The sequence below is a fragment of the Micropterus dolomieu genome, linkage group LG04 (genome assembly GCF_021292245.1).
Source record: "Micropterus dolomieu isolate WLL.071019.BEF.003 ecotype Adirondacks linkage group LG04, ASM2129224v1, whole genome shotgun sequence".
Classification (NCBI taxonomy): Eukaryota; Metazoa; Chordata; class Actinopteri; order Centrarchiformes; family Centrarchidae; genus Micropterus; species Micropterus dolomieu.
The window spans coordinates 5,120,545-5,147,304 of record NC_060153.1 but is presented as its reverse complement, the minus strand read 5'-3'; the positions used below and the strand labels follow the sequence as shown (position 1 = coordinate 5,147,304).

Genomic DNA, 26,760 nt, shown 5'->3' with positions numbered 1-26,760 from the left:
GTGTCATTGCCTCCGTAGGCTGATGTGTCTCCTTCCACCCTGATACAGCTTCCTCACCCCAGCCTGCCCTCACCCTCTGTACCACCACCTCTGACCTCCTTACCACCTGCTTCTTCTTCTACTTGTTCTTTCACTCCTTCACCTTCTTTCTCCTGGTCACAACAGCAGGACTCTAACACCATCCCTGCCTCTCCTCTTGTCTCCCTTCGACCCCCATCCCTTCCTCACCTCATGACATCACCGCTACCTCCAGTCTCTCCCTCTCCACCTGTCTTGACACCTCCCATCCACTCCTCTCACCCCTCTCCAAACGTCTCCTCACAGCGCTCTGTCTCTCACCCAGCAAGCTCTGCCTACAACTCAGACTCGCCTATTCCCCATCCCGCCTTGTCTCCCCTGAAACCAGCCTCCCCCCCACTCACCACTCCATGCTCTCCCCCCACTCCTCCAACTGTACCCCATGCAGGATGTAGGTCTCCCAAGGTGAAGGTAAAGCTGGAATGTGGAGATGATGGCATTGATTTAGATCATGTTTGTAATACCAGGGATTATGACAAGAACTCGTTAGATAATATGCTTTGCTAACTTTTGTGTCATTGACATTAGTGCAGCTGAGACTGTGGTTGAAGTCAACTAATCAATAACAGAAAATCATTGGACAACAATAATCTGATTGGTCATTTAAGCGGGAAAAATGCCAAGACAATATGATTCTTTTTCTCAGTTTTATATCATTGTAAACTCACTATCTTTAGGTTTTAGAATGTTAGTTGGACAAAAGTACAATTTGAAGACGTCACTTTGAGCCCTCGTAAATTGTGTTTATTTCACAATTATTTTGTACTCTTTATAGACTTAACGGTTAATCAAAATGTCATTGTCAACAGATTAACAGATATGGAAAATAATCGTTTGTTGCAGCTGTAGCTGAGAATACCTTATCTTTTGTACACTAACATACATTGTACACTATCATGGAAGTAATGATTTATTGACAGCAGAGAACATCCTATAATTAGTGTGTTGATGATGTTGGTTGCACTATGGTGTGTGTGTTTAGGAGGATTTAATTTGGCATCTGCATGCTGATGGATGATGTTTTACAGCATGTGATTAGGCTTTGTGCTTGGTGTGTTAGGCTCATAGTGAAGGCTGCTTACTCGCCTTATGTTCTAAGATTATTGGTGTGTTGCCTCTGGTCTTTCTGCCTGTTAAGCAGGATCCAGTTGTTGGTGGTAAACCTCCTCGTAGCCCCATCTTGTCCCGGAGGTCCTATCTGTCCATTAGAGGTCGAAGGGTAGGGGGGCATGTCTTCATTTAATCATGCTCTGACTGTACTCTTGTCTCTGTGCAGGAAGGAAATCTTCAGAATAACCATATCATTCATAACTGATCAGAAGTTCTAGAGCATGCATACTAAAGTGTGCTGTTTTTTATTTTTTTTTATTTTTTATTTTTTTTTACATACAGTGTACATTTACACAGTAGTATTTGTGCCGAATCAATTGAAGTGTTTGGTTGGTTTGTCTATTCATGTTTGTTTCCAAAGGAATTGGTCACAGCTCTGGGTATGAAATTATACCTTATTCGTGTAAAGCGACAACACTACACATGTCTTTCCGTTCAGCCTCATCAAACCCTAAACAAAAGCCTTAGGAATGCCACATTTTCACTTCCTGTCTGTTTCTGTCTTTCTCACAGCGGTTAGTACAAGATGCACTTCATGGTGGAGGAGACCCGTAAGTGATATTTGTTATTCCACTGAAAAGATAATATCTTTGAGCTAAACTATAAGCTTAGCAATGTATACAGTATGTGTGCAGTAATTATAATCAACAAATACCAAGTGTTAGATTTACTTTAACAGATATTAGAAATGGGTGATCATATTAGACATAACAGAAAAAATAGCATTACTGCTCAGTAGCATTACTGTAGCATGGGTGTCAGGTCACCATCGTTTTTTCTAACACAGGTACCAGGCTGTGTACAACTACCTGCCTCGCAACGAGGACGAGCTGGAGCTGAAGGAGGGCGACATTGTAGATGTGATGGAGAAGTGCGATGACGGCTGGTTTGTTGGTGAGAGGACAGAATACAGGGTTGTTCTTGTCTATTAGTAACATATTTTAGTTGATGCCTTTTAAAAAAAAAACATTATTTTCATTGTGTTACTGTTCAGCAATACAACAGAGAGCAGGCAAGTGAATAATTCAAGTATAGTGTCTCTTCTATAGACATTGGCACAGCTCCTAAAAATGTAGTCAATAAAAGAATAAACAAATATGTATGAGAATGAATTATTTTACTGTACATCCATGATGTATAACTGGATCAGAACCACTTTGTCACAGTTAATCAAGCGAGAAAACCAAGAGAGGGGACCCAGATGCTCCAAACACAGAGGCCGAGCAGGTTCTGTTCTATGATTTTAATAATAAAATTAAAGCTGCAAGCAGCGTTGGGCAGGCCCTTGCACGTGTAGCGCATCAAGGTGTGATGCGGCTGCCTTGCAGATTCTGGAGCTCTGCCGGTGTAACTGTAAATTTGCCACGGGCTGCTGCACAAATGTGTTAATCATCACTTCCTGTGTCCCCTTTGTGGCGCTACATAGCACTTCGCACTACGAGTATAACTGAACATGTAGATGTTTTCGGAGCGGGACTCTTCTGAAACATGTAAAGTGTGGTACAGATCTGAGCATGTACAGTCAAGGTACAACAACTTCCTGTGTCATGGCAAATCATCGATATTGGAACCCATGCCACGGCACGCCATTCCACGAAAACTCACTGTTTGTACAACTTTTAATTGTCAATGGCTTTAGAGTAGACAGGGAAAATCTGAAGTCGGTCGCACTAATTCTCTAGGAGGAGTTTGTTAAAGTACGGAGTGTGTAAAAAAATCCAAAAATAAAACCATAAAATTCAAAATGGCGGACTTCCTGTTGGATTTAGGGCATCGCTCCAAGAAGCATTTTTGTACGTCTTGACATGATACATCTGCCACAGACATTTCATGCATATAGGTAAAACACACCGCGGGGGCTGCTTTGTTGAGGATCGCGTCCTGTTGCCAGTAGGTGGTGCTATGACTATGGGTGAATGTTGGCATGTACATGTGTTCAAGGCGAGATTCTTCTGAAACATGTAAAGTGTGGTACAGATCTGAGCATGTACAGTAAAGTTACAACAACTTCCTGTGTCATGGCGAAGCATGGCACTTTGCCGCCACGCCACCACCAAGCTGTTAACCAAAAATTCACAAATTTTACAATATGGCCTCATCAATGTGTTAAGGGTTTCCTGGGACAGTTTTGAAGTTCATATGTCCAACCTGCTCGGAGTAGTACATTACAGCGTAAAACGTGTCATTTCCTGTTGCCAGCAGGTGGCGCTATGACTTGGAGTGAATATTGGCATGTACATGTGTTCAGGGCGGGGCTATTGTTACACTTATCAAATTTGGTGCAGATGTGATTATGTGTACTGAAGTTATAACAACTTCCTGTTTTATGACCAATTTTCGATGACACACCACGGGCAAACTGGTTGACTTGTAATAACCGTTTGAATAACTTTTAATTGTCAGTGGGTTTAGAGTGCAATTAGAATTTGATTGGACTATTGTGTAAGTGTGTAAATCGCCCAAAAATGACCATTAAATCCAAAATGGCCAACTTCCTGTAGGTTGTCGGGCATCGCTTCAAAAGGCTTTTTTGAATGACTGGCCATGATACACGTACCACGGAAATTTCATACACGTAGGTGAAACTTTGTCCGGGGGACTGCTCTGTAGGGGGCGCTAGCGAGCCATTTTGCCACGCCCATATGCGAAACCCATAAAATATGAAATTTTTCGCAACGTCTGAATTATGTGCTACGTTTGGTGAAAAAATAATCCCTTCAGTTTCAATAGGGACCTCACACATTTCGTGCTCGGGCCCTAATTAAAGGTGAAGGCGGGCAAGGGTCAAACAAGGCAAGCAGTCTACAAAAAAAAACTAATCCAAAAGGGGAGCAGGCAAGAATCAAAATCCAGGGAGTCCAAAGAAGTTAGGCAGATAATCCCAGGAAACAGGAAACACAGGGCACAGAGGACTGGAATGCTTAACAAACTAACAAAGACCAACTTGGCAACAGACGAGGGGAGCACAAAGACTTAAATACACAAGTGAGGGGAGGATAACTAGACAAAAATGAAAGATACTTTACTCAAGTTTTATCATTTTGTGCTTCATGTACACACTGTTGCCAGTTAATTAGATTTATTAGACAAATACAGTCCTGCAATAAATCCTCCCTTCATGAAGGTTATAATGTTGAGCTTTTTATTAAAACTGTTGATTCAACTTTCTGATCATTTATGAAGCTGCAATTTGAGGAGCTGTTGAACTGTATTGCATTATACAAACAGGTGTTTCTTTTATTCACCTACCATGATTGATATACATGGGCTGGACAAAGGTATAGAAAAACCTCTCTGTGCAATACAAATCAGGATCTGAATACTTCCGCAACCATACCAATTATACAGGCAAGTAGGTATAATACTAGATACATGTCTTAGATGATGCTGTAATAGATGCTCAAACTGTCTACACACTTAACCTTTCTGGCAGTCCGACTCTTTTTTGAGGACCACCACCACACACACACATACACCTCCATCTTACTCACTTCATTGGATCAACGTTAGCTAGCTAGTTGCCTTTTTTAAAATTCCCCCACCAGGGGTGTCCCGACTCCCAGGTTAAGAACCACTGGTGTAGAAGAACTTAAATATTAACAAACTGAGACCACTAGATGGCACCGTGATCCCACCACATATTGATAACATGGCTTTTAAAGAGATGAGAATAATCCTGCACAGCTGAGCACAGTTTGAGTCTGAAAGTCCTGAGAATCTGTTTGCCGTGTTAATCTTTACATTGTTGTATGAAAAACTTTGCCCTCTAAAGATGTTTTAATCTGTTTCAGTTTGAGTGATCTCCAGGTTTGGCTTATTTTCAGACTGCAGTGAGCTAGAATAATATTAGTGAGAGCTACTGCCAAGTTTCAAGCACTGACAATCTCATTGTATTGCTCTTTGATTTTGAAGGGACCTCTCGGAGGAGCAAGTTGTTTGGAACGTTCCCAGGAAACTACGTAAAGCAGCTATAATGATGATTCCAGACTCCAGAGTCCCACCCTGCCCCCTTTCTGTGACACGTTCATCGCCCTCAGCACAGCACCTGCAGGACACCACCTCCCAACACTGGTCCCCACAAGACCTGTGGCACATTTATGTGTTTGCGTGTATGTGTGGCTCGTCAGCTTCACACAGACAGAACATTTAGCTCTAACTAGCCATCTTTAATGGAAGACTTCTATAAAATAATGTTGTTTTTTTAATCTTATCTTTTTATCCTTATTTTTCTATCATGGAGAACCCAAACTTTGTGCTCCAGTCAGTGACCTTTAACTTTTGACAGTGATGGAAGGATCTCGAAGGAACTTTGCAAACACTCAATGAAAGACAACAGGGCACTTGATGCTTTTCTTTCTGTTAAAGGGCAGCGAGCTCACCACGATCACCTTTTTTTTTTCTGCAGTATCTCACATTTAAAACACTTGTTACATTTCATTTCAGTGTTAAATTACAAATATCCCCAGAGACATTCAGTGCAGAGTGTTGTTAAAACAGTATTCTGTCAGCAGGTTTGTTATGAACTGTGTTCAAGGGATTGCAGCCATGCAGCCAATATTTCAGGTAAAAGGATGTTACTTCCCACAGTTACATGTGATAAAGACTGTGCATGTATCAATGTTATGTGCTACCCAATGTATTGATTGGTTGATAAGAATTTGGGGATATATTTGTTCTGAAACACTATCGTTAATCATTATTAAGCAGTTTTTTCAAATATTGCAAATGAGGAAGTGGGAGAAATATCATTGACACTGTTGCACTTGCTGTCTAAACCTTATACATTAGATTTAAAGTATAAGATAGGAAAATACAAAAATAATTTCAACTTGTTGGTTCTTCACCGTAGGATTGATGCACTTTAACGAAACGTTAACACAATGTAGTGTTTGTTTTATCTCAAATTTCACGTCAGATTTTACACACTGCAGGTTAATACAACTGTGGGACTTGTATTGGTCATGTTTGAAAAGTGTATGCAAAAAGGTTACCAACCTTTAGGTATTATATTTATTAGAGGACAAGTGCTGGTCATACTGTGTTGTAAGATGATTCTAGAAAGGATAGAACAACATGTTGCTTTATTAACATCTTTCAACAGCAGAAACCCCACATTTGAAGGATAGTTGTATAATTGTGAAGTAAAGTATTGTATGAGATAGGTAACACAATAATAGTTCATGGGCTACAATTATGCCAGGTGTCAGGATGTTTTATGTTTGATTATTTAAGTCAGATGCAGGAAGAGATGACATTCTATCAAACACTGCAGTCATGTAACTGCAGTTTTTCCACTAGACTTTGGTGGCATCTCTGTTGTCAGTGAGTGGGTCACTGTTTCATGTAGTTATATACTATTTGGAATAATTGGCAGTTTTCATCTAATCTTGTCATGCTCAGTGAATATGATTTATGTTGTTTTTGATTTGTTTTTTTTTCTCATTTTACGTGTTTCACATAGGATGGACACTGATGACAAAACAGTTGTTAAAGCACCTTAAGATATATTTTATTTTATCCTTCACACATTATACATCATCCCCTGTCGTCCACTATTTCAGCTAGTGTGAGAACACGTGTGTGTGTGTGTGTGTGTGTGTGTGTGTGTGTGTGTGTGTGTGTGTGTCTCTGTCTGTAGTGTTTTTGTAAGCCTTTTGTATGAGAGCTGTAAAATGGCCAACATCCACTTGCTTTATAAAGTCAGCTTTTTGTCACCCATCATCACATTTGGTTTCCTCTCTTCTTTCATCAGTGGTGCTAATTTCCACACTTCTAAAGTTATTCTTGTAGCCAGGCATGTAGGCCTTTTTTTCCAGTTATTTGTCCTTTTAAGAGCCAGTGACATATTTAAACTGAGGTCACTGTAGGTAGAGTGAGTAGAGTTGGTGATTGCTGCCTTACATCCAACTTACTAATTTAATAGCCATGTATATGTAAACCTCTTCTGTGATGCAAAAAATTAATTTATGCATATATAGTCTAGAAAACGTCAGGAAAGCGTGTGAAAGTGTGCACAGAACATGATCACCAACTCGACAGTGTCAAAACGTACAATAAGCCTCTAGTCTACCTTTGATACAACATTTGAAACAAATTTGGATTGAAGACAAGAATTTGACTCCTAAGATGTTTATACATGTAATAAAAATATAAATCTTATATGTTATTCATGTTAAATCAAATTCAATGCACACTCTTGGACCTAAGTATTTCTACAATATCTTAGCATTTCTTGGATGGTTTTATGGGGCTGTATTGCTAATAAAATCCAGCTGGTATATGAAATATTTCCTTTTTTTCTTTCAGCTTAACAGAAAAGACAACTATGACTAAAAAGAAATCTAATTTATGACATTTAAAGATTCATTGCACAATGGTTTTGGTTAGAAATGTTGAATGTAAACAAAATAGTTTGATCGCAATGAAAACTCGATAGAGGCACAGGGTGTCTTGTATGAAGACGTCACATTCATGAAATTTGACAAATGGTTAATCTCAAAAAGCAAACTCACAACAGCTGAAAATCTTGTTTTTGCTGACCTCCAATGGTCTAAAGGATGAGGCTGGTAATATGTATTTTTCTTATTTTCCACAAATCCCATGAAAAGACCAAAATCAGCTGTTTAATAGTTAATCTCAGCACTGTATGGCTTCCCGACTGTCTGTTGCATTTTAATGAACTTTTAATGGCTCATTGATGTGTTTGTAATAGTTTGTGGACAACAACAATAGTTTGTAGACAATAACAGATGTCCACGGCAGAGCGGAATAAGCTATATCAGACTTTTGCAATACAGAAAATATGTCTTATTGCGATCATTTCATTGTTAGTTTTGGTGTATTCATTGGAATTGTTGACAATAACAAATATATAAAGTATTACCAGACTTGTCCTTTATCTTCTTTATCTTATCGCCCTCTCAACTTTCTGCAGTGATGTGTAAGTGTACTCCAGGGTGTGTCAGTACACCATGACATCGTTGTTGGATGTGGTTATGGTTGCAACACTTTCAACTAGAGAGGGTACTGAAAAATTGAACTTAAAGCTAGGTACTCTCTCCACCTCCTCTCCATTGATGTACAAACCATTGTGCACCATCTATTATGATTTCTTTTGTTTTTTTCGTGTTGAGGATGAGGTCGTTGTCCTTGCACCAGGTTGTTAGTGCCTGAACCTCCTCTCCGTATGCAGTTTTATGATTGTTGGTTATGAGTCCCACTATGATTGTGTCATCTGCAAATTTAATGAGCGTTTTGGAAACATGGGAGGAGTTGCAGTCATGTGTGAACAGAGAATAAAGGGATGGGCTAAGAACACAGCCTTGCGGGACCCCAGTGCTGAGAGTGATGGTGGAGGAACAGTGTTGGCCAAGCCTGACATGCTGGGGTCTGTTAGTTAGAAAGTCTTTGATCCATCAACAAAGACTGGCTCCCAGACCTAGTGCTTGCAGTTTGGTGACCGATGGCAATTAGTGACTAAGAGTTTGTTTAGTTACAGATTCATGTAACTCTCAAACGTGACTTAACCTTCACAGCCTAAAATCAGAAACACTTTTAATGATTTCGTTTTTAATGATGCTTTTAAAATTGTTGCAGGTAGGAAATGGCAAACTAGGCCTTGCAGGACTCCCCCAAGCTCTTGAAAAAATTGCATTGATGATCTAACCAGTGTTTCAGTTGATATGTGTTACATAAAGGTTACATAGGTCATCTGGCAAGTAAAGCAAACACAACCGGACAGTATTACTGGCTTTGACAGTGGACATGTATGATATGCTCACATGCTTTTGTTACAGGTGTGAATTAGTGACCGAGACAAAAGAGAGAGAATTAGTGTAAAAATAAGGAAACTCTTGCGTGTCTGTCCAGAGAGAGAAATGCTGGTGTAAGAATTCTCCATCGTCAACTGCACTTAATTGTCATTGACGTACATCGGCATGGCAACTGCAGAAACAAACCATGAATCTGGTCCACTTTGAAATAGGTTACTTGCATGAAGTAAGATATTCAGTGCTTTACGCACATGATGGATTTTGTGGTGCGATTCTGAATGTGCTCAACTGTTTTAACTGGCGCTGTATTCATTTATTTACATGCCCTACTCAGAGCGAAAGCCTATCAGTGCTGACATAGAATAACAAGGCTTACTCACAGTTTGTTGACAAAGTGCTCTAGTAGCAACAGAAAGCCTTTGGTGTTTTTTTATAATTCTGGATATAATGCAGGCATGTGGAAACAAGAGAAAAATGTCCTCAGCTGGCTGGAATAAAACACTGTGATCATAAACAAAGAGCAAAGACATTTTTTGTAGCGTAGAGGAAATCTTTTGAGAGATGAAAAAAATATTTTCAAAGGCAAACCAGACCCTGTTTCTGTATAGACACAGAAAACATGAGATGGTGTGTTGAACTGGATTGTAAACAAGCTCAGGGTGAGAGTCCTGGGTCCCATCCAGATCAATAGTGGCTGGAATGTGCCTGTGGGACCTCCAGGGCTCCAGAGTGGAGCTGTACTTCCAGACCAAATAAGGACAGGAGCAGCAAGACCCGTCAACCAGAACGAGAGGAGGCCAGCCAGACTGAGCTGCCCAGGGATGAGAAGCAACAGGGGCTGTCACATCCTCATTCTGTCTACAAGTGTCCATATAGGTACAGGCTGTGAGCCTAATTGTAGCTTTGAGTAGGACAACTGACGTTTTGGTAGCACCTGATTTAAGTGGCAAAACCTTGGCTTCTATTTGGAGAGAGAAGTAGTGAGGAAGAAAAGAAGAAATAAGAAAAAGTGCTCAACAGACAGACATAGGAAAACTGGCGAGCAAGTGCTGGTCAAACAGCTTGGGAGCTAGTTCCCAAAATCTGACCAATTACTTCACTCCTGGGGCGGTGTCTGTCCATTCTCCTCCCTCTGCCCCCTCCCACATGGTTCAAAATCTCCATCACTTTGATATTGCTTTGCTCTTTAACTGTGTTCCCCGCAGCCTGCAGTTTACTGCCTGTGCTGTTATCTCACAGCGGGCAGACATTATAAGGTCATGCCACTAAATGTTGTGCTGGACGGTCCGGCCCCCTGGGGGTTTCGCCTGGCTGGAGGAAAGGACTTCAACCAGCCCCTGACCATCTCCAGGGTGAGTGAGTGATGAGACGTCTCCATTATATAAAAAAAGATGAAAAGTGATTCAGTTTGCAAAAAAATATATCTTCCTTTTAATAACTAGATCAAAACAAGTCTTTACTTTTTACTTCCTTACTAGTTTGATGATCAAGGATTTGACAATGTTTCTGCTGTTGTGGCACGTCTGCCAAACATCTAAAATATGAATGTGCTTTAATCCTTTGGTGGTCCAGTCCAGAGGAGTGAGTGTTTGCGTTAGCGTTAACACCGTCTTTCCAGGAGGGTTCATTCTAGAAAGAGTCTGTCTGGACTCAGTGTGGTATGGGGTTTGCACCTGTGCTACAGCAAATGCAAGAGGCTTAGATACAAATAGCAGATTACATCGTACTCTGACATGTGCACACACACACACACACAAATGTCTCACTGAGTGGATTTCAGACTGAAGAATTTGGAAGCACAGTGAGGTCACGACATCGTGCCTGAACAGTCCTGAGTGTGTTAATCAATTCTGACTAAAACCTGATGAAAAATGTGGACTAAAAGAAAGCTAGAATCATCCAGCTGTAGAATCCACTTCATATGTTTAGACAGACTTGTTTAAATCCTCCACACATGCAGGACATCATGCTGAAAGCCGAGTTAACACATAGATGACTGAATTTGACTGGAGAAGATGAGGACAGTGTTAGTGTATGTGCACCTATTATAACGGTGCAGCTGTTCCAGAGCTAGTAAACTGCAGCTTGAGGTCAGCATGCAGCATCATGCCACTTGTCATCACTGCAGACTGAGATGACAGATTACATGTGTAAAATGAAACCTAACTATAAAGCAAACTCACAGTTACTTCACTAAAGATACTTGGTTAGAAAGAAAAGGGCAAACAGTTTAGAATGTTTTGGCTGCTGATTGTGATTTGTTAATTAGAATTTATCTTTATCTGTTGATGAAAATGACTATTTCCTGGAACTTGTTTGGTACTTCCTGTTTATAGTCCACAAAAACAGCCAAACAACGGAATCACATGTAGCCATGAAATAACCAGACAGTTATTATAAGACTTTATTCCAAAAGTTGTTTAACATTTTGGGAAAGTAGATGTTTTTCTTATTTACTTTTAAGAGTTAGATGGGAAGATTAATACCACTCCCGTTACTGTACAGTAAATATCTAGCTAGGGCTAGTGACCTAGCTTAGCACAAAGACTGGAATCCGTGAGTTTTAAAGGTGTTGGTAGGCAGATTTTGTTACTTCTGAACAGGCTAGGTGTTTCCACCTGTGTCAGGTCTTTATGCTAAGCTAAGTTAAGAAACAAAGGAAGGAAATACAGAAGAGGGGAATTGATGCATTAGGGAAAACACAAAAAAATATATATGCACAGAATTACATGACATAGAGAAACATGAACATGAATACCAATCTAGAGTTTCCACTGTAGTATAAAATGTCTGTATTTTCCTTTATTATGCATTACCTTCTTTTTTTTCTCTCTGCAAAGTAAACATTCTGAATAATGAACAGTTGTGTCTTCATCAGCATTCAGACTTTATCACACAGGATCAGATGTGAGGAGACCCAGTAATCCTGCTCTGTTGGGGTTACGTGTGTCTATATTTAGGGAAAGACCTCAGGAATTATCCTGACCAAATGCATAGTTAGGTCTCTGAACCACTGGCTCTGTCCAATAACCTCACACCTGTTGTGTTAGCGGACACTCAGTGGACCATATAAGAACAGTGATGAGAGAAGACTGGGATGGACGAGGAAGGAGAGGTATGGGAGAGAGTGAGGAAGCAGGGAGGGTAAACGATATGTGAGCAGTAATACAAGAAGCAAAGTGTTGAAGTGTAAGAGAGAGGTACATTAAAGAAAAGAATGTGAAAATCTCTGTCATACCAGACAAAACACCTCGCCAGCGCATTCACTGTCCATGAGACAAATGAAAGGAATTGTTGCTGCTGTGAACCCTCAGGGTTTATTTAAGTACAAGTGAATCCAGTGTCTTCCTTCACTGCCATTTTTGGTCAGGAACGTCTTCCTCTTTATGACCCGCCGGTGTTCCCAGCTGGCTGAGGAAAGTAAACACAAGTGATTATCATCTTTTTCTTCAACAGACAGCAGCTTTAAAGGGGCACTCAGCTTAATATTTTTTTTGATCTTCATGTCATTGGTGAGTACAACTGATCCTGTAAAAGTCTGAGAAACAAACCCTGGTGACATCATCAGGGTTATCTTGGCTTAAGCGTGGACACAAAAGTAATTTATTTATACTTGGGACGTCGATAGACACGGGCATTTAAAGGGGAAGGAGGGTGTGAAGAGTGCATTATGGGAAGAGTATAGCACGGTCAGAGTCAAGATATGCTCTGCTGTATCAACTCTTCTCTTAATCTGCCTCTCACAACTTTAACAATTTTAAACATGCATTGATATTAAAAGCGACTTTGGCCACACCGACAAGATGCAAACATTATTTTTGACAATTTATAAACTTATAAAGTTGTTTTGGCGAAAGTGTTAGCAAGTTGTTACCTATGAACACATCAAGCAAATACAAAAGTCTTATTTGGAGTCATGTTTCTGGTCACTATCTGTTTAGCTCGGTTTTAGCCACCACCAACCCCTGAGGGAAACGTCGGGCTCTTTAGCAGCTACATGCTCAACTGTGTTCATGAACTGATCACTAACTTTGTCTTGCTGCTGTTTTGTACCAGACATTTAGATTTATCAGAGCTTATTTGCTGAAAATGATTGCTTGCTGTCAGATGAGAGTGGTGAGAAAGAACCAAGTATCTAATTGCAGTAAGTAAGGCAAATAAGTAAAGTTGCTGGCTAAAGCCAAAACAATGAAAGGTGCTAAAATGCTCTTGTAGAGCTGAGGGGAACTGCTGAGTCGGCTTATAATGCTCTGAGGTTTTGTCACTAAGTTTACACATTGCAAGTATCATTGATGAGTACAGCTTTAAGTTCAATACTACGTAGATAGCTGCAGTACTCCTTTTAAAGAGGTCATATTATACTTTTTGTCTTATCCTTTAACCTTTATTGTGTTATATGTCTTGTTGTCCATGTAATAGGTTTGCAAAGTGAAAAAGCCAAAAGTAAGTTATTATTATCTCTCACAGAAAGCAGTGCCTGAAAACAACTCAATTGAAGTCCAGTCTTTACTTCCGGAACCTATCTGCATCACTCAGTATCACGCGTCATAATGCTCGCCTTGCGGCTAGTCAGGCACGCCCTCAGAAACACTGTTGGAAGAACACACTGAGCTGCAGCACACACAGTGACAATAAGTCCGCTTGCTGCCTCCCTTCACCGCCACCCTCCCTACTGAACGTTAGATACCCTCTATCAATGGACATAAAGCTGTAACTTTGATGCAGAGACGGTGCACAGTTAAACTGTTATGTGTGAAAGATAAATTTGTTACAAATTAAATACTTACCACTCTGAAATGTCTTGCTCCAGTCTAGGTTGCGAAACTGGTTCGGGAGCATATACTTCTGAACTGAATCCGTGGTTACTGGCTGAAGTGGCTTTGATTTTGATCACACTGCCTTGCTTGTCAGGACCTGCCTTACTCTCCTTCTAATCAGATAGTAGTCCTTAACTACGTACTGCGAATGTGCAACTCCCAACGAAGATCGAAAAGAAGTGAGATGCTTCACTCAGTGGCTAAAATCAAGCATTCAACGTGCAGGGTTAAAAGTGGTGCTGCAGCAATGTGCAGTACGACCCCAAAAATATGATGGTTTTGGAAAATTTAACCATGTAAAACCATTCTGGTACAACCCCTAAACACAGCTGTGAAAATGAGCATAATGTGACCTCTTTAAGAAGGATTTCAAGTCATATGAGAAAACATTAGATTTGTTTCCCCATGGCTGTGGATAGCTTATTAGTGTAACTTAAATCTCTCTTTCTTTTTTAATTCCTCACTTTATTCATTTATACTTTGGGGTTTTTTGCTTACAAACAAGCACGTAGACAAATATTAGTAAATTGTACTCAGGCATCCAAAGTAACAGTGCTTTGTTTCCTTATTTCTTTCCTTTTTCCCCTGACATCCTTGTGTCTTCCACCTTTCCTCCCTCCCTTTCCTTCTTCAACTGATCGACATAAAAAATCCCCAAAACTGAAGGAGGAAAAAGAAGCACGAAAGAAAACAGACTGGGATAAAAAAGGAAAAGAAGGTTGTAAATTTAACAAAGACATATGTTTGACATGACAACTGGGGTGTGTGGAAACAAAAGAATCCAATAAAAAGCATAGTTGTGCACAGATTCATGTAACGCACATTGAGCATTAAAAAATACAGGCAGACAGCAGCACTCCAACAAATGCTCCACTGTAAATTATTGCTCCCTCTTTGGCTGCATGAGACATCCCCTTAGCACTTTCATCCAGTTATTTATAGGCAGATGACCTAATTGAAGTTTCAATGTAACATCCCAGTGTAGCTAAATTTCCCATGTCCCGTAATGCAATATGGCTGAGCATAGGTCATGGCCTGTGTAGTGTAAGTGGGAATGTTCGGTTGCTTTTGAAGCTGCCTCTTGAGGTATTCACTGTGACCCTGATGACTTGTGATGGTTCTTATGACTTTTGATCACTTCCTTGCTAACAGAATACATACTCCATCTGGATACTGTCATTTAGTGGGAAGCAGTGCATGTTTACTTTATCTCCAAGACAAGGGCCAGACAGTTTACACACATGCATACCAACCAGGGTAATACCGTCCCGCAGTGGGAACCCTCCTCCTGCATCTCAGAGAGCAGTTAGTGTTTTGCAGAGTCTGTGTGGTAAATTCTTTTTAGATTTAGGTCATAATTGGCCCGAATCTTTTCTGTTACAAGTTTGACTGAAGTCTGCGTTTTGTCTTTTACTTGGGCCAGGTGAGACTCAGAAAGAACAGAAAAACATATAAAACTGTGATCCCAGCAGGGGAACATGAATGGAGGGGCTTTGCAGCTGAGTTCTGTATTAAGTGCCAGTGATGGAGAACAGACCAAAACCTTTCACCAGGCTGCCCCACCTGTACATACTGGACTCTTGAAATACAATTTATGAAGAGACATAAAGCAAAGGAGCGACAGTTTTTTGTTTTTTGGCTGACAAAATTAGAAGACATCCTCCAGAGCATTATACACTGGGCTGGGACTTAAATTAGAATTTATTTTCAGTAGATAAGACACATTGATTCTTTGTGTTATTTATGTTACCAAATGATAGCTACTCTCTCACATAATGTTACGGTCTTGTTCTAAGCGAACAATTTTCTGTCAACCAATAAATAACATTTTAAAGAGGTTTCTGAAACCAGGATTGAATGCTGAGTGTGGTTGTTATGAAAAAAATATATAAATATATATGTGGTCCAACTAAAATGGGACTCATGAGTCAGCGTGGAGTTTAAAATGCTGAAACTCATTAAGTTGTATGCAAACATGAAAATGTTTTTGTTGGTTTATTGTATTGCAAACAATAAACACAATTTAACTGGGAAATAACTTTTATATGAAAAACAGAACAGATTTATTTCTCTTCACCTCTTGAAGAGCTAAATCAAGGATTATCCAACATTTTCTGCCCCATGAGTCTGTTTTTAGGTCCCAAACTTCTCATGACCCCCAGCAATCAGAGATGTCAGTTGAATTTGAGCAAGGCATATTTTTGATTGTGGTTGGAACGCAAAAGTGGATTTATTTTTCAGGGGATTAAACTGATATCAGTCTGATTGTTGAAATAATCAGTCCCTCTGTTTTCTCAGTATACAAATGGGTAATGACTTAGCAAAGGAATAAAAACAAAGCATCTTAGTAAGGTGTTGAACCACCGTGGAGGGGATAAATATCAATCTTTCTACATATATTCCCTCAGTTTACGTTTTGATAATGATGGTAGACAGGACTCACGCAATGAGACCTGGTGACCATTCATGCCCTTACATTTGTATTTGTTATGTTTCTCCACTAGTGTATTGTCTTTTAATTTGTCACCTGTATGGATCATCTCATTGAATACCTAAAGCCACAGTCTTTATTTTTTGTCCATTCCTCTCCCCATTCCTTCTTGTTCCCTTCCAGATCACACCCGGCAGTAAAGCCTCCGCAGCAAACTTGTGTCCTGGTGATGTCATCCTGGCCATTGAGGGAGTCCCAGCCGCAGACATGTTGCACTGTGAAGCCCAGAACAAGATAAAAGACTCCACCAATCAGCTCTGTCTTACTGTTGAAAGGTTATATGCAGAAACAAAAAGCATGCCACAAACAGGTGGTGGACCCACTCAGTAAAGGCAACGTCTGCACAGTACACTGAAATCTGAAATGTTTTACATTAGCCTTGCAATAATTACTGTGTTTGTGAAGCTGATATTGTTCTACGTTTGTGTTGATTCAATTTTAAATTAAGTTAAAAAGCCATTGTTGTGGTATTGTATTGACTTACATATTGTACAGTTGTTGCTTTTACTGTGCCCGGGTTCCATACGTTTTTGGCCTGTTACCCTTGTTATGTTATTTGTGTGCAAGTGTTTTATGTATATAATTTATGGAGGCCCGAAGAGGCAAAATTGTCTAGTAATTCACAAGAAATAAGAGTAAACAGAAAAATAAATAGAAATGCATGCCATCATCTCACGGCCCCTGAGATTTATCTTGTGATCCATTTGTGTGGTTGCCAACCTCCAGGTTGTGAGCCACTGCTATGCAGTTTGAACAACATACTAATCTTTATACGACTATGCTGTACAGTAAGTATTCAAGAAATTAATATATCCCTGTTTTGTACTTACAGAAAATGATACAAGATCTGTGCTAACATCAGTTAGACTGCTGTTATAAAAACTTTCATGAAAGGAAAATATTTTTAACCTTGCTGTAAGTAAAAAAAAAAAAAAAAAAAAGTATCTTATGGTATGGCAGGAAAAGTCAAACAAGTAAGGAGAAGTTTAAACCTCAGTTTAAATGTTTTATAGGTTGGAATTATAAACAGCTCACACACATTCAGACTCATTCAAGTCAGTTCGTCAGTCATGTTGAAATGAACTTCTGACCAGGGTCTGTTTTTAATTTTCAGGAATCAATCAAGACTCTGGTCACCACGTGTTGTGAACGAAGGTAAAGCTCACCCATATAAAGTCAACCTGGAAGCAGAACAGCAGGTTTGTAAGAGTTTGTGAGAAGCTGATTCAGGTTTGTTAAAGCATACAGCAGCCATTTAGCTTCACATAGTTATCCCATAATTGTCTCTGTAATTACCTGGTTTCCTTCTCTTCCCAACAGGAATATAAACCAATTGGTGCTGCTCACAACCGTAGAGCTCAGCCGTTTGTTGCGGCAGCGAACATCGATGACAAGCGTCAGGTGGTCAGCACAGCCTACAACACTCCTATAGGCCTCTACTCCTCGGGCAACATCCAGGACGCCATGGAGGGCCAGGTCCGAGGTCTGGTTCCCCAAAAGCCTGTGAGGTGATGGTTCTCACTCTGTTCTCATGGCAGTCAGGTCTTTTTCCAAGCCCTGCGTCACACATACCATAAAGTCTCAATGTTCCAAAGCTAAAGACTTTCACATTGCTTGTGTTGTATGACCTAAGAGTTCAAAACACAAATATATTAGAGTTACAGTCGTAAAAACAGAGACAAGCAGTGACATCTTAGAACAAGATGTTGGCATGTTTGCTTGATTAGAAGCTTAAATAATACATAACTTTTCTGCCAAACTACAAATGAAATGAGCTTGGAGGTTAATTTATGACCTTGGAAACACGTACTGTATCCTGATCCTGATGAAATAGTCACAGAATTCAATATCAATTGACTAATTGTTTCAACATAAATAGCCTTTCCTCTGGCACCACCCTTAGGGCAAATGTGTTTCCCCCTTAGTGTTAAGTATCTAAGGATCCTTAGTTATTAGTTTCTGGTGTGGAGTGATCATCACAGCCTCACAGGGTTTACTTCCTGTAGATTTCTTTCTGCTGTTACATTAACTTTAGTCCACCTGGTCTATACATGACTCACCTCCGGAATCACTCACTTTGGTTTGTTTGAAGTTGTCAGCTGAGTATCTTAATACAGCCACACATGTGCTACCGTTAGCCTTCAGCCTTCCCCTCCGTTCATGTGAACTTCATTAGGCAACCTGATATACGGTGTGTCACCACCAAGAATATAATACCATAGCCCACAGGAATCAATCTTTCCACGACTTAACCACAACTTCTTTAGAAGACATATATCACATCAAACCTAAGTCATGTCAGCGGAGACAATATAGACTCACTCTACATCACTTCTAGGCTACTTTACATGGAAAAGTAGATATGTAGATATCATTGTAATGTTTTCATAACCACTATAACCAGCAGACACCACATAATTATTATATAAAAGACCATGATTACAAAAACATAATCTAACAAAATGAAAAGGACAGCATGCTGTAAAACTCAGCTAAAATTAATCAATATCCTCTTTCCTTTCTGATTTCCTCTATGCGGTCCAGCTCATGAACCATATTTCTAACCTTTTTTCTCCTTTTAAGGTTGACATACTGTGCTGGCAATATGACAATATCCAGCTTGATATTGTCACCTGATCTCCTTCATTCAGTAACCACAAATTAAAAAAGACTCAGGGCAATGCAGTAAAGATTGTAATCATTTCTGCCACAAGCATGAAGGAGTCCCTCTTAATGAAAGTGACTTATGGTGGTCTGGGAAAAAGAAGATGGACTTGTCACAGTTATATGGCGGACCAAAGAAAGTCTGTGTCATACATACTAGCATGCGATTTAGTGTTTGGTTTCTAACCAGGTATTGTTCTGTATGTATGTGTGCTGCTCAGCCCCAGGACTTTGACCAGCATTGAGGATTCTGACGTGTACCAGATGTTACAGAAAGACCAGGAGGAGCCCCAGGAGCCTCGGCAATCTGGCTCATTCAAAGCCCTGCAGGAGTTTATTGACAGTGATGGTGAGCTCTTCCTCTTTCCCAGACAATTTCCTCCACAACACAAAAACATCTTACAGGATTTAATGATTAATGACTGTACTGACAAATATTTGTACGTTTGCTGAGAGACAAAAAGACAAACTGCCTCACTGTAGAAACACGTACAGATGTTTTAATGGCCCTGAAATGTTTTAATCAGTTTTTGTTAATTCACATGAGAGATTTTTGCATTTCTTTTTTTGTCTCCTCTCTTCTCACTGGTTTCAAATTAGCGGGGCTCTCTTGCAAAAACAGGGGCTGTCACATATACTTCGGGGCACCAATCAAGATTTAGCATCTGATGACAATTTCTGGGCTGTCAAAATTTGATCAACGCACATCTACACAGATTTTTACCTTACCAAATTAGATGACTTTTCAAGCAATTAACAGCACTCTTGATTATATAATGGAACAAAAATACACTTTACCAATGCATAACATTTGTATCTAAATCATTTATGCAATATTTTGAGAACTGGCGATTACGATATAACTGGTCTATTAACAGACACTGTTATTATCTGTCATTTTAAGTCACACCGCCATGTGTTTCCCTTATTAGTCAATTAGTGTAGTGTTAATGCTACACAATACGTCTTTATAAGCACTTCTCCATGTGTTTCCTTGAATTAAGTTGTAAAAATGTTGCCCTGATAGATTAGAGGTTATGAAATGTGCTTGTAACCAATAAGGACATTCAGTTTTGTTTTTATTTATGTGCTCCAATCATGTATAAGTACAGAGTTGTTTTGTTGAGTGCTTTCTCTCCCATGTGGGCAGGCACTCGTCCCATTGTGACCAGGACAGTAAAAGCCCCGACAACCAAACCAACTCCGCCCACAGGAAACCTGCAGAAACTGCCCGTCTGCGACAAGTGTGGGAATGGGATTGTGTGAGTAAAAATAGAACGAAATCATCTGTGATTCACATTCATAGCCTCCATGAGTCAATACTAACAAAGGGTGGAGAACATTACAGGAACAAGTACAGCAACACCACATACATGTATAGAAATGAATTAACAGTGTTCATGTGTGTAACGTTAATCATGTAGTTATTTATCATGTGTCATTATATCTGATATATTTATGTTTTACTGTGTTATCAAGTGTTCATTAAAACAACTGTTTATACACCAGTTAAAGATACTTGATAGGAGGAGTTATCATGGTTGGCAAATACATTAATAAACACTTGACGGTGGAGCTAACGGCCGTGTGTGGAGCTAGCTAGCTTGCTTAGTTAGGTGCATCTGTAATTCACATTAACTGTCATTTTAACAGGGCTGACAATTTTGTCTAGCGAACAACAGTCTTAAAACTAAATGTAAGCCCTACTCACCAGAGAAAGTAAACAGCCAACTCCTAATAAGCTTTTTCAACGGCGCTGGCTAAATTTACACAGTGCCTTGGGTACGAGCCACTCTAGCCTGATTGACAGGTCACCATGGTAACGACTTGTCAATCATAGATAATCCCGCCCTGGAGCATACTCTGCTTTATGGTCTATTTTCCTCTAAATGGGACCATAATTTACTAAATGAACATCATGCTGTATTGCAAAAGACAGGAAATCAGCGATTGAGACCATAAACTTATTATTGTATCGTCATTAGTAATTATTCAGGTAAGAAGTAGGAAGTAGGGTCATTTTACCATTTTTTCTATTGGAACTGGACTTCTTCTTGCAACCAGAAGAGTCGCCCCTGCTGGTCGTTCAATGGAACGCAGGTTTGAGGGACATTCGCGTTGGATTCACGTCTCGACTGGAAGCTTCCGGCTTAGTAAAAACCATAGACTGTATAGGTAAAAACCCAAAGCTAGGGAGGGACGTGTCGCAGATATTGATTGGCGTTTACATTCGCTAGTAGCGCCTAGTGTGTGTTAATGTTACGCCCCCGCCTCCGAGACTGAGAGAGGCCAGTTTGACTACTGAGAATACAGTACTGAGGTGGTTTTCTTTGCTGGGTTTGGCTCTTGGCACCCGGGGGCTGAGTTAGCTAATAGAACCACTAGCAGTACTAGCAGTACGGCTAACCAGCCACAGATACAGGCAGATATGCTACAGTTAGCGGTTTAGCAAAGAGTTTGATTCCGTGTTCACTGCGAAGCTGCTGAGCGAGGTGTCGTTACCCGCTCGCCCGGCTCTGGGTTCCCAATCAGGCGCTGCACCAGAGTACTGCACCCCGCCATTACTCCCTGGTGGGTCCCCCTGCCCCTGAACTGAAAACCTCCAGTGCTCGAGTAAAGGTGTAAACACCTTTATACAGTGTAAAGTAAACTCTTAACACTCCCCCCGGTGGTCCGACCAGTGGTTGCACAGCAAACTGAGCTAACAACAGCAGCTAGTTAAGTCGGCTGTTAGCTTACTTGTGGCATAAGTTAGCTATCTGTACATCAAGAAACTCTGTGAATCACAGAGTTGAGGCAGAGCAGCCGGGGGACATCAGAGAGAAAACTAGAAAAAATATTTTCTTCATATTTCGAATATTTCTCCTTCAAATATGATCCAGTTTCACCAAAATCTGTGAAAACAAGTTGTGTTTTTGTACAGTAATCAGAAACACTATGCTCCAGCAGCGTCATATTGACATATTTTTCATTGGATGCTAAATGAATACAATAAGTGCAGAATGAGTCATCAACATCCTAAAATGGTTTTCCAAATGACAAACTCTTAAATGTCACCAAGAATACCTACAAAACATTTTTTGTCATTAACCGGCCAGATACTGCCATAGTGGTGACATGGTGCACAGCATGTCATATAAAAACATTTTAAACATGGATTTTGGGAATGGGAGATTTTGATATTCTATGTTTCTCTAAAAATACACTGAGCAGACGACGCATCATTGATACTTCTCTTGTCTTCATTTGCCTATTTGGCATTGAAGTAATCCAAAAGTAACTAAAAGTAATCAGATTACATTACTTTTATTTTGTGGTACTTTGATTACGTCACTGATTACATTTTTAAACAAGTAATTAGTAATTGTACCAGATTACATTTTTAAAGTCCCAACCTTGATTATAGTGTGTTTATAAAAAAATTAGTAGATATTCATGCACTGCATATGATTGCTAGATGTTAAAGAGGTATTTTAAAAGTTATCTATGTCAAAATTTAGTCTTTGTGAATCATCATGTTTAACAAATCAGATTTCCACAGACACACACATAGCGTCCTCAATAAAATACTGCAAGATTTCCAGTAAAATGGGAAATATGTTTTCCTATTATTTTGTCCATCGCTTACATTTGCAAACTTAGAGGTGTATGTCATGCACATACTGTTCTACAATTCTGTAAACCTTACAACAATCAACTTGCTGAAAATAATTTCCTTTACTGTATAAAGATGCACATCTTCCCCTCTTGTCTTCTGTGCTGCAGTGGGACAGTGGTGAAAGCTCGAGACAAATATCGTCACCCTGGATGCTTTGTGTGCTCCGACTGTGACATCAACCTCAAACAGAAGGGCTATTTCTTTGTGGAGGGTCAGCTGTACTGCGAGACTCATGCTCGTGCTAGAATGAGACCACCGGAGGGACATGACCTCATCACAACTTTTCCTTCTGCATAGATTCCCCAGATTATGAGCACAGACACAAACACTCAGGCACACACACAGATACACTTTGGCCAACACCCCTATGTCCTTCATCTGTGTCATGTGTTTATCTGCACCTTCATGGTGTCTGTGTGCAATAATATTTCAATAAGAATACACTTTTCTCTCTGAATGTAACAGTATGATGTAGCAGCAGTGAGTACAAAACACAAATGAGACTTGCTACATTCATCTTGCCGGTTTCTCACAATTTGGTGTCTTTCCAATAAAGACCTTTGTCCATACTGTAAGATGGTATCTGTATGTAAAGTCTTAATATTTTTTTCATTATTAAAAGAAAATAGCCTCCATATGGCAACGTACTGAAAAGAAAGGCTGTGCCAAAAAAGCAGCATAACCCAGCGTAGCTATAGTATAAGCATGCAAATAGTCATAAAGGAAACGAGAGATGGATCAAATGTTTACAAGTGGATGATCTAGTTTTACACATTACACAAAGTTTGTCATTCAAAGCACATCAAAGAGACAATGAGAAAATCAATGGATGTTCATCTTTTCAATTCTGACATTTCAGCTTGTCAGTTGGTCCACAACTTTGGTCCAGACTGAAATATCTCATCAGCTATTGGATGGATTGCAATTAAATTTTGCACAGACATCTGTGGTCCCCAGAGGATAACGCCTGCTGACATTTTTGATCCCCTGACTTTCCCTGTGGTGCCATCAAGAGATTGACATTTTTTATTTTTGTTTCACACAATTATTGGATGGATTACCATGAATTTTGGTCCACACATATTCATGCCCCCCTCTGGATGAATTGTAATAACTCTGGTGATCACAGGACTTTACATCTAGCACCATCATTAGGTCAAAATTTGAAAGCCATTGAAAAACTAACTGACATTCCCATCATTCTCAACTATAGTTTGTGTTAAGTAGCACAGCCCCACAGAGCAGCTAGCAATATGGTCATGACTATGCTGTAAGCAGATAACTGTACAAACTACAAACAAAAATAATTATTCAGCCAGATTGTATATTAGTGTAAATTATGCTGCAGGAGTGGTTTGAGAAGTTTCAAAGGATGTTTATTTACCATGAAACCATATACCTTTTTACAAAAGACATTTTGACATGTCAAATTAGAAAAAGCACAGGTGTAAATGATACTACAAGCTTAGATTTTGGATGGAAGATAATGTTTTCTACAAAATGTTTTCATCAAACAACAAAACACAAAAAAAGCAAAATTAGATCCATTAAATTTAATTTTTCTTAAAGTTTTAAAACCTGGCACATCCATGGTTAAACCACACTGGTGACTTCACTTGAAGTCACCAATTTGATTAGATCACTTTCAGAACTCTGGGAGTGTACAGAGTCAGTCTATTTGATTGACATCTCCCTGACTCTCCTCTTCGCTTTGTTGCACCTGATAGGGCAGGACAGATTATACATTTATCACTCTTAATAGTAACCTCATACTTAAAAGCAGATCTTTGCCTAATCCTCAGTTTGAGCTCATATGTAATCAGCCTGATATACTGAAAATAATTAAACACTTCAGCTTTGTTGTCTGTGAGGGGACATTTGACTAGCAGCCAGTTAAAACATAGAACATGCAGATACTTAGGCACACAGACTAAAAATAAAATCAAAATAAAATCCATACATGTAGGCCTATACATCAAGTGACAACATATATGTATTTATGAATATGTTCAGCCATCGCCATTCAATCCAACCATCAATGGTTAAAAAAACATCATCACCCCATAATAGTTTTAATCATTAAAAGTATTTAACAGTTTGGTGACCTGGGAAAAAAAACTATTTACCCTGCTAGACCTTTGGTAAATCTCTGACCATGGGGGAGAAGCTCCAACTCTCCATACAGATGATGAAGAGGACGCGCTCAAATTACTCGAGTCGAAAATGTTTAAATGACGCACAAAAATATTTCCATGTGATGACATGGTGCGGTATAAGAAATATTACATTATGGAAAGCATATAATCATCAAGTGTTGAAACAGTCAGAAACAGAATTTATGATGCGGTAATGCTGTGTTAAGAATAAACTCAAATGTGCGATCTATACCATGGCTTTCAGGGGAGCTCACTTTTTTTTCACTCTGGAGGGGGCAGACTGATTCTTCAATAGCTGCAAGCATGTAGGCCTGGGCTGTCTGTGAAAGTATCAGGCATGTTTGTCTTTTTATTATAATAAGAAAAATATTATTAATAATATTATTATCATATAGCTATTTGCTACAATTACGCTTCACACAACAGCTGTTTGCGACCCATCCTTTCTTTTCTCTTGAGAGGGAAGAATTTTGAAAAGTTGCGTGGCGCTGTGGAGAGCCCCCAGCTGCAGTCTACTGCATGGATCATGCTAATATCCAGCCAGACGGAACCATCACGAACTGTTTACAGAGCGTCGGGCGTACTAGCGACACAACCTGTACCGAAAGGGGGAGTGGGGCGGTGGAGCGTACTGGGCCAGGAGGTCGCGGAGAGACCGGCCATCTGTGGTATCTGTCAGTAACTGTCCCCTCTGGCTGGATGAAGTCTGACACTCCCGAATTTACACATGGATCCATGATGATAGAGAAATATATAGAAATTAATGGCGATAAAGCATGCTGTCAATATAGACCCCCACAAAAATATCACAAATCATGCTTTTAGGGGAGCTGATGTCTTATTTAGGGCTCCCCCGTAGTTCGCACCCTGAATAAACACATCAGCCTTCTATTGGTTCATAACCCCCTGAAACTGTCAAGTGACCGCACTTGCACAGCAGGATACAAACAAAAACAGCGACATTGCTTAATAAGAATAAGCCTCAACAGTAGCACCAGTATTGCTTCTATGACAGAGTCCACTGCACATAGCCTACTATATACTGAGAGAAGTTGATCCTGCTGCTGTTGTAAGACCCTGTTGAGACACTGGAGGGAACTAAAGTATCAAATTTTAGCTATTTGACCATCAGAAATGACAACAGAAAACACTGTGGTCAAACTAATGCATTGACTTGTATGTTTTGAGATTAAAAAATGCCTACAGTCTGTATCAGGTATTCTGTTGTATGTTTAATGGTAGATTTCACTCTAGTGCTGCAAATAATGATTATTTTGATCATTGATTGAGTATATAATTTATTGGTGAGTTATTGTTAAGTCTGTAAAATATCAAACAAACAAACAAACAAACAAACAGGAATGCCCACCACAAGTTACCTGAGACTGCAAACTGATGTCTTAAAGCTACTTTAATACATTTTTTATCTTGATGTTAAATTAAGTGGAAGGTGTGGCTTGTACTGACAAACACAGATTATTACCACCACACCACTCCACAGTTCCACCGAGCTGATTTCCTGATTTATACAATTTATGGTTGACTCTCAGCAGCTTGAAGTAACAACCACAGGTGGTTGTTTTAAGAAACTTCTGATAAAGCCATTGTATGCTGCGTGCATTGCCAAACAGAAAACAGACAAACGTAGCATCAAAGTTGGGGAAGCAAGTCCAACACCTAGCAAACTAGCAAGACAGTATTTTTTTTCTGAGGAGCTGGACACACCCACAGCTACAAGGTCAATGAATGTCTGCGATTCTACAGATGGCAAACAAATTAGTCAAAATGAAAGCTGGATGTGTAAGTAGGTGTTGCTCATATTAGCTGCAGTATAATCATTTTATACGGCAATATTATGTCAGGGCTGTTATTTCCAAAAATTAATACAGCTTTAAAAATCTTATTTCCTATTCCATTGGTTTAAAACAATCTACATTACAATAATCTGATGAGCAAACAAATTAGAAAAGTTGAAGCCCAAGGGCAGTTTGACCTCATACACAGTGAATTGTCT

At 39.6% G+C, this 26,760-nt stretch overlaps 2 protein-coding genes and 1 long non-coding RNA gene across 14 annotated transcripts in view; 2 read left to right on the top strand and 1 right to left on the bottom strand.

Annotated features, from left to right (window-relative positions):
* The window catches only part of sorbs2a (sorbin and SH3 domain containing 2a), an 89,451-nt gene extending 82,542 nt beyond the window's left edge, over positions 1 to 6,909 (top strand). For 9 of the 12 annotated variants that reach the window (XM_046048157.1, XM_046048151.1, XM_046048159.1 and 6 more), the window contains 4 exons: positions 19 to 489; positions 1,702 to 1,739; positions 1,976 to 2,082; positions 5,101 to 6,909. In XM_046048157.1, the coding sequence (XP_045904113.1) occupies positions 19 to 489; positions 1,702 to 1,739; positions 1,976 to 2,082; positions 5,101 to 5,162 (678 nt within the window). In that variant the 3' untranslated portion in view covers positions 5,163 to 6,909. The remainder of the gene's footprint in view (positions 1 to 18; positions 490 to 1,701; positions 1,740 to 1,975; positions 2,083 to 5,100) is intronic. The other 3 variants (XM_046048154.1, XM_046048152.1, XM_046048163.1) reach the window with 3 other exon arrangements.
* A 3,239-nt stretch (positions 6,910 to 10,148) lies between these two features.
* Positions 10,149 to 23,165, top strand: LOC123970259 (PDZ and LIM domain protein 3-like). Its single transcript, XM_046048248.1, has 7 exons — positions 10,149 to 10,312; positions 16,392 to 16,543; positions 17,383 to 17,467; positions 17,589 to 17,776; positions 19,154 to 19,281; positions 20,083 to 20,194; positions 22,698 to 23,165. Exons 1-7 carry the CDS (start codon positions 10,220 to 10,222, stop codon positions 22,885 to 22,887), a joined length of 948 nt encoding a protein of 315 aa, XP_045904204.1. The 5' UTR covers positions 10,149 to 10,219; the 3' UTR covers positions 22,888 to 23,165.
* LOC123970281 lies at positions 16,327 to 20,703 on the bottom strand. Its single transcript, XR_006824911.1, has 3 exons — positions 20,644 to 20,703; positions 17,565 to 17,825; positions 16,327 to 16,483 (listed from the first exon to the last, which is right to left on the bottom strand). It is a non-coding gene; the product is annotated as an uncharacterized LOC123970281 (long non-coding RNA).
* Positions 23,166 to 26,760: the final 3,595 nt, after the last annotated feature.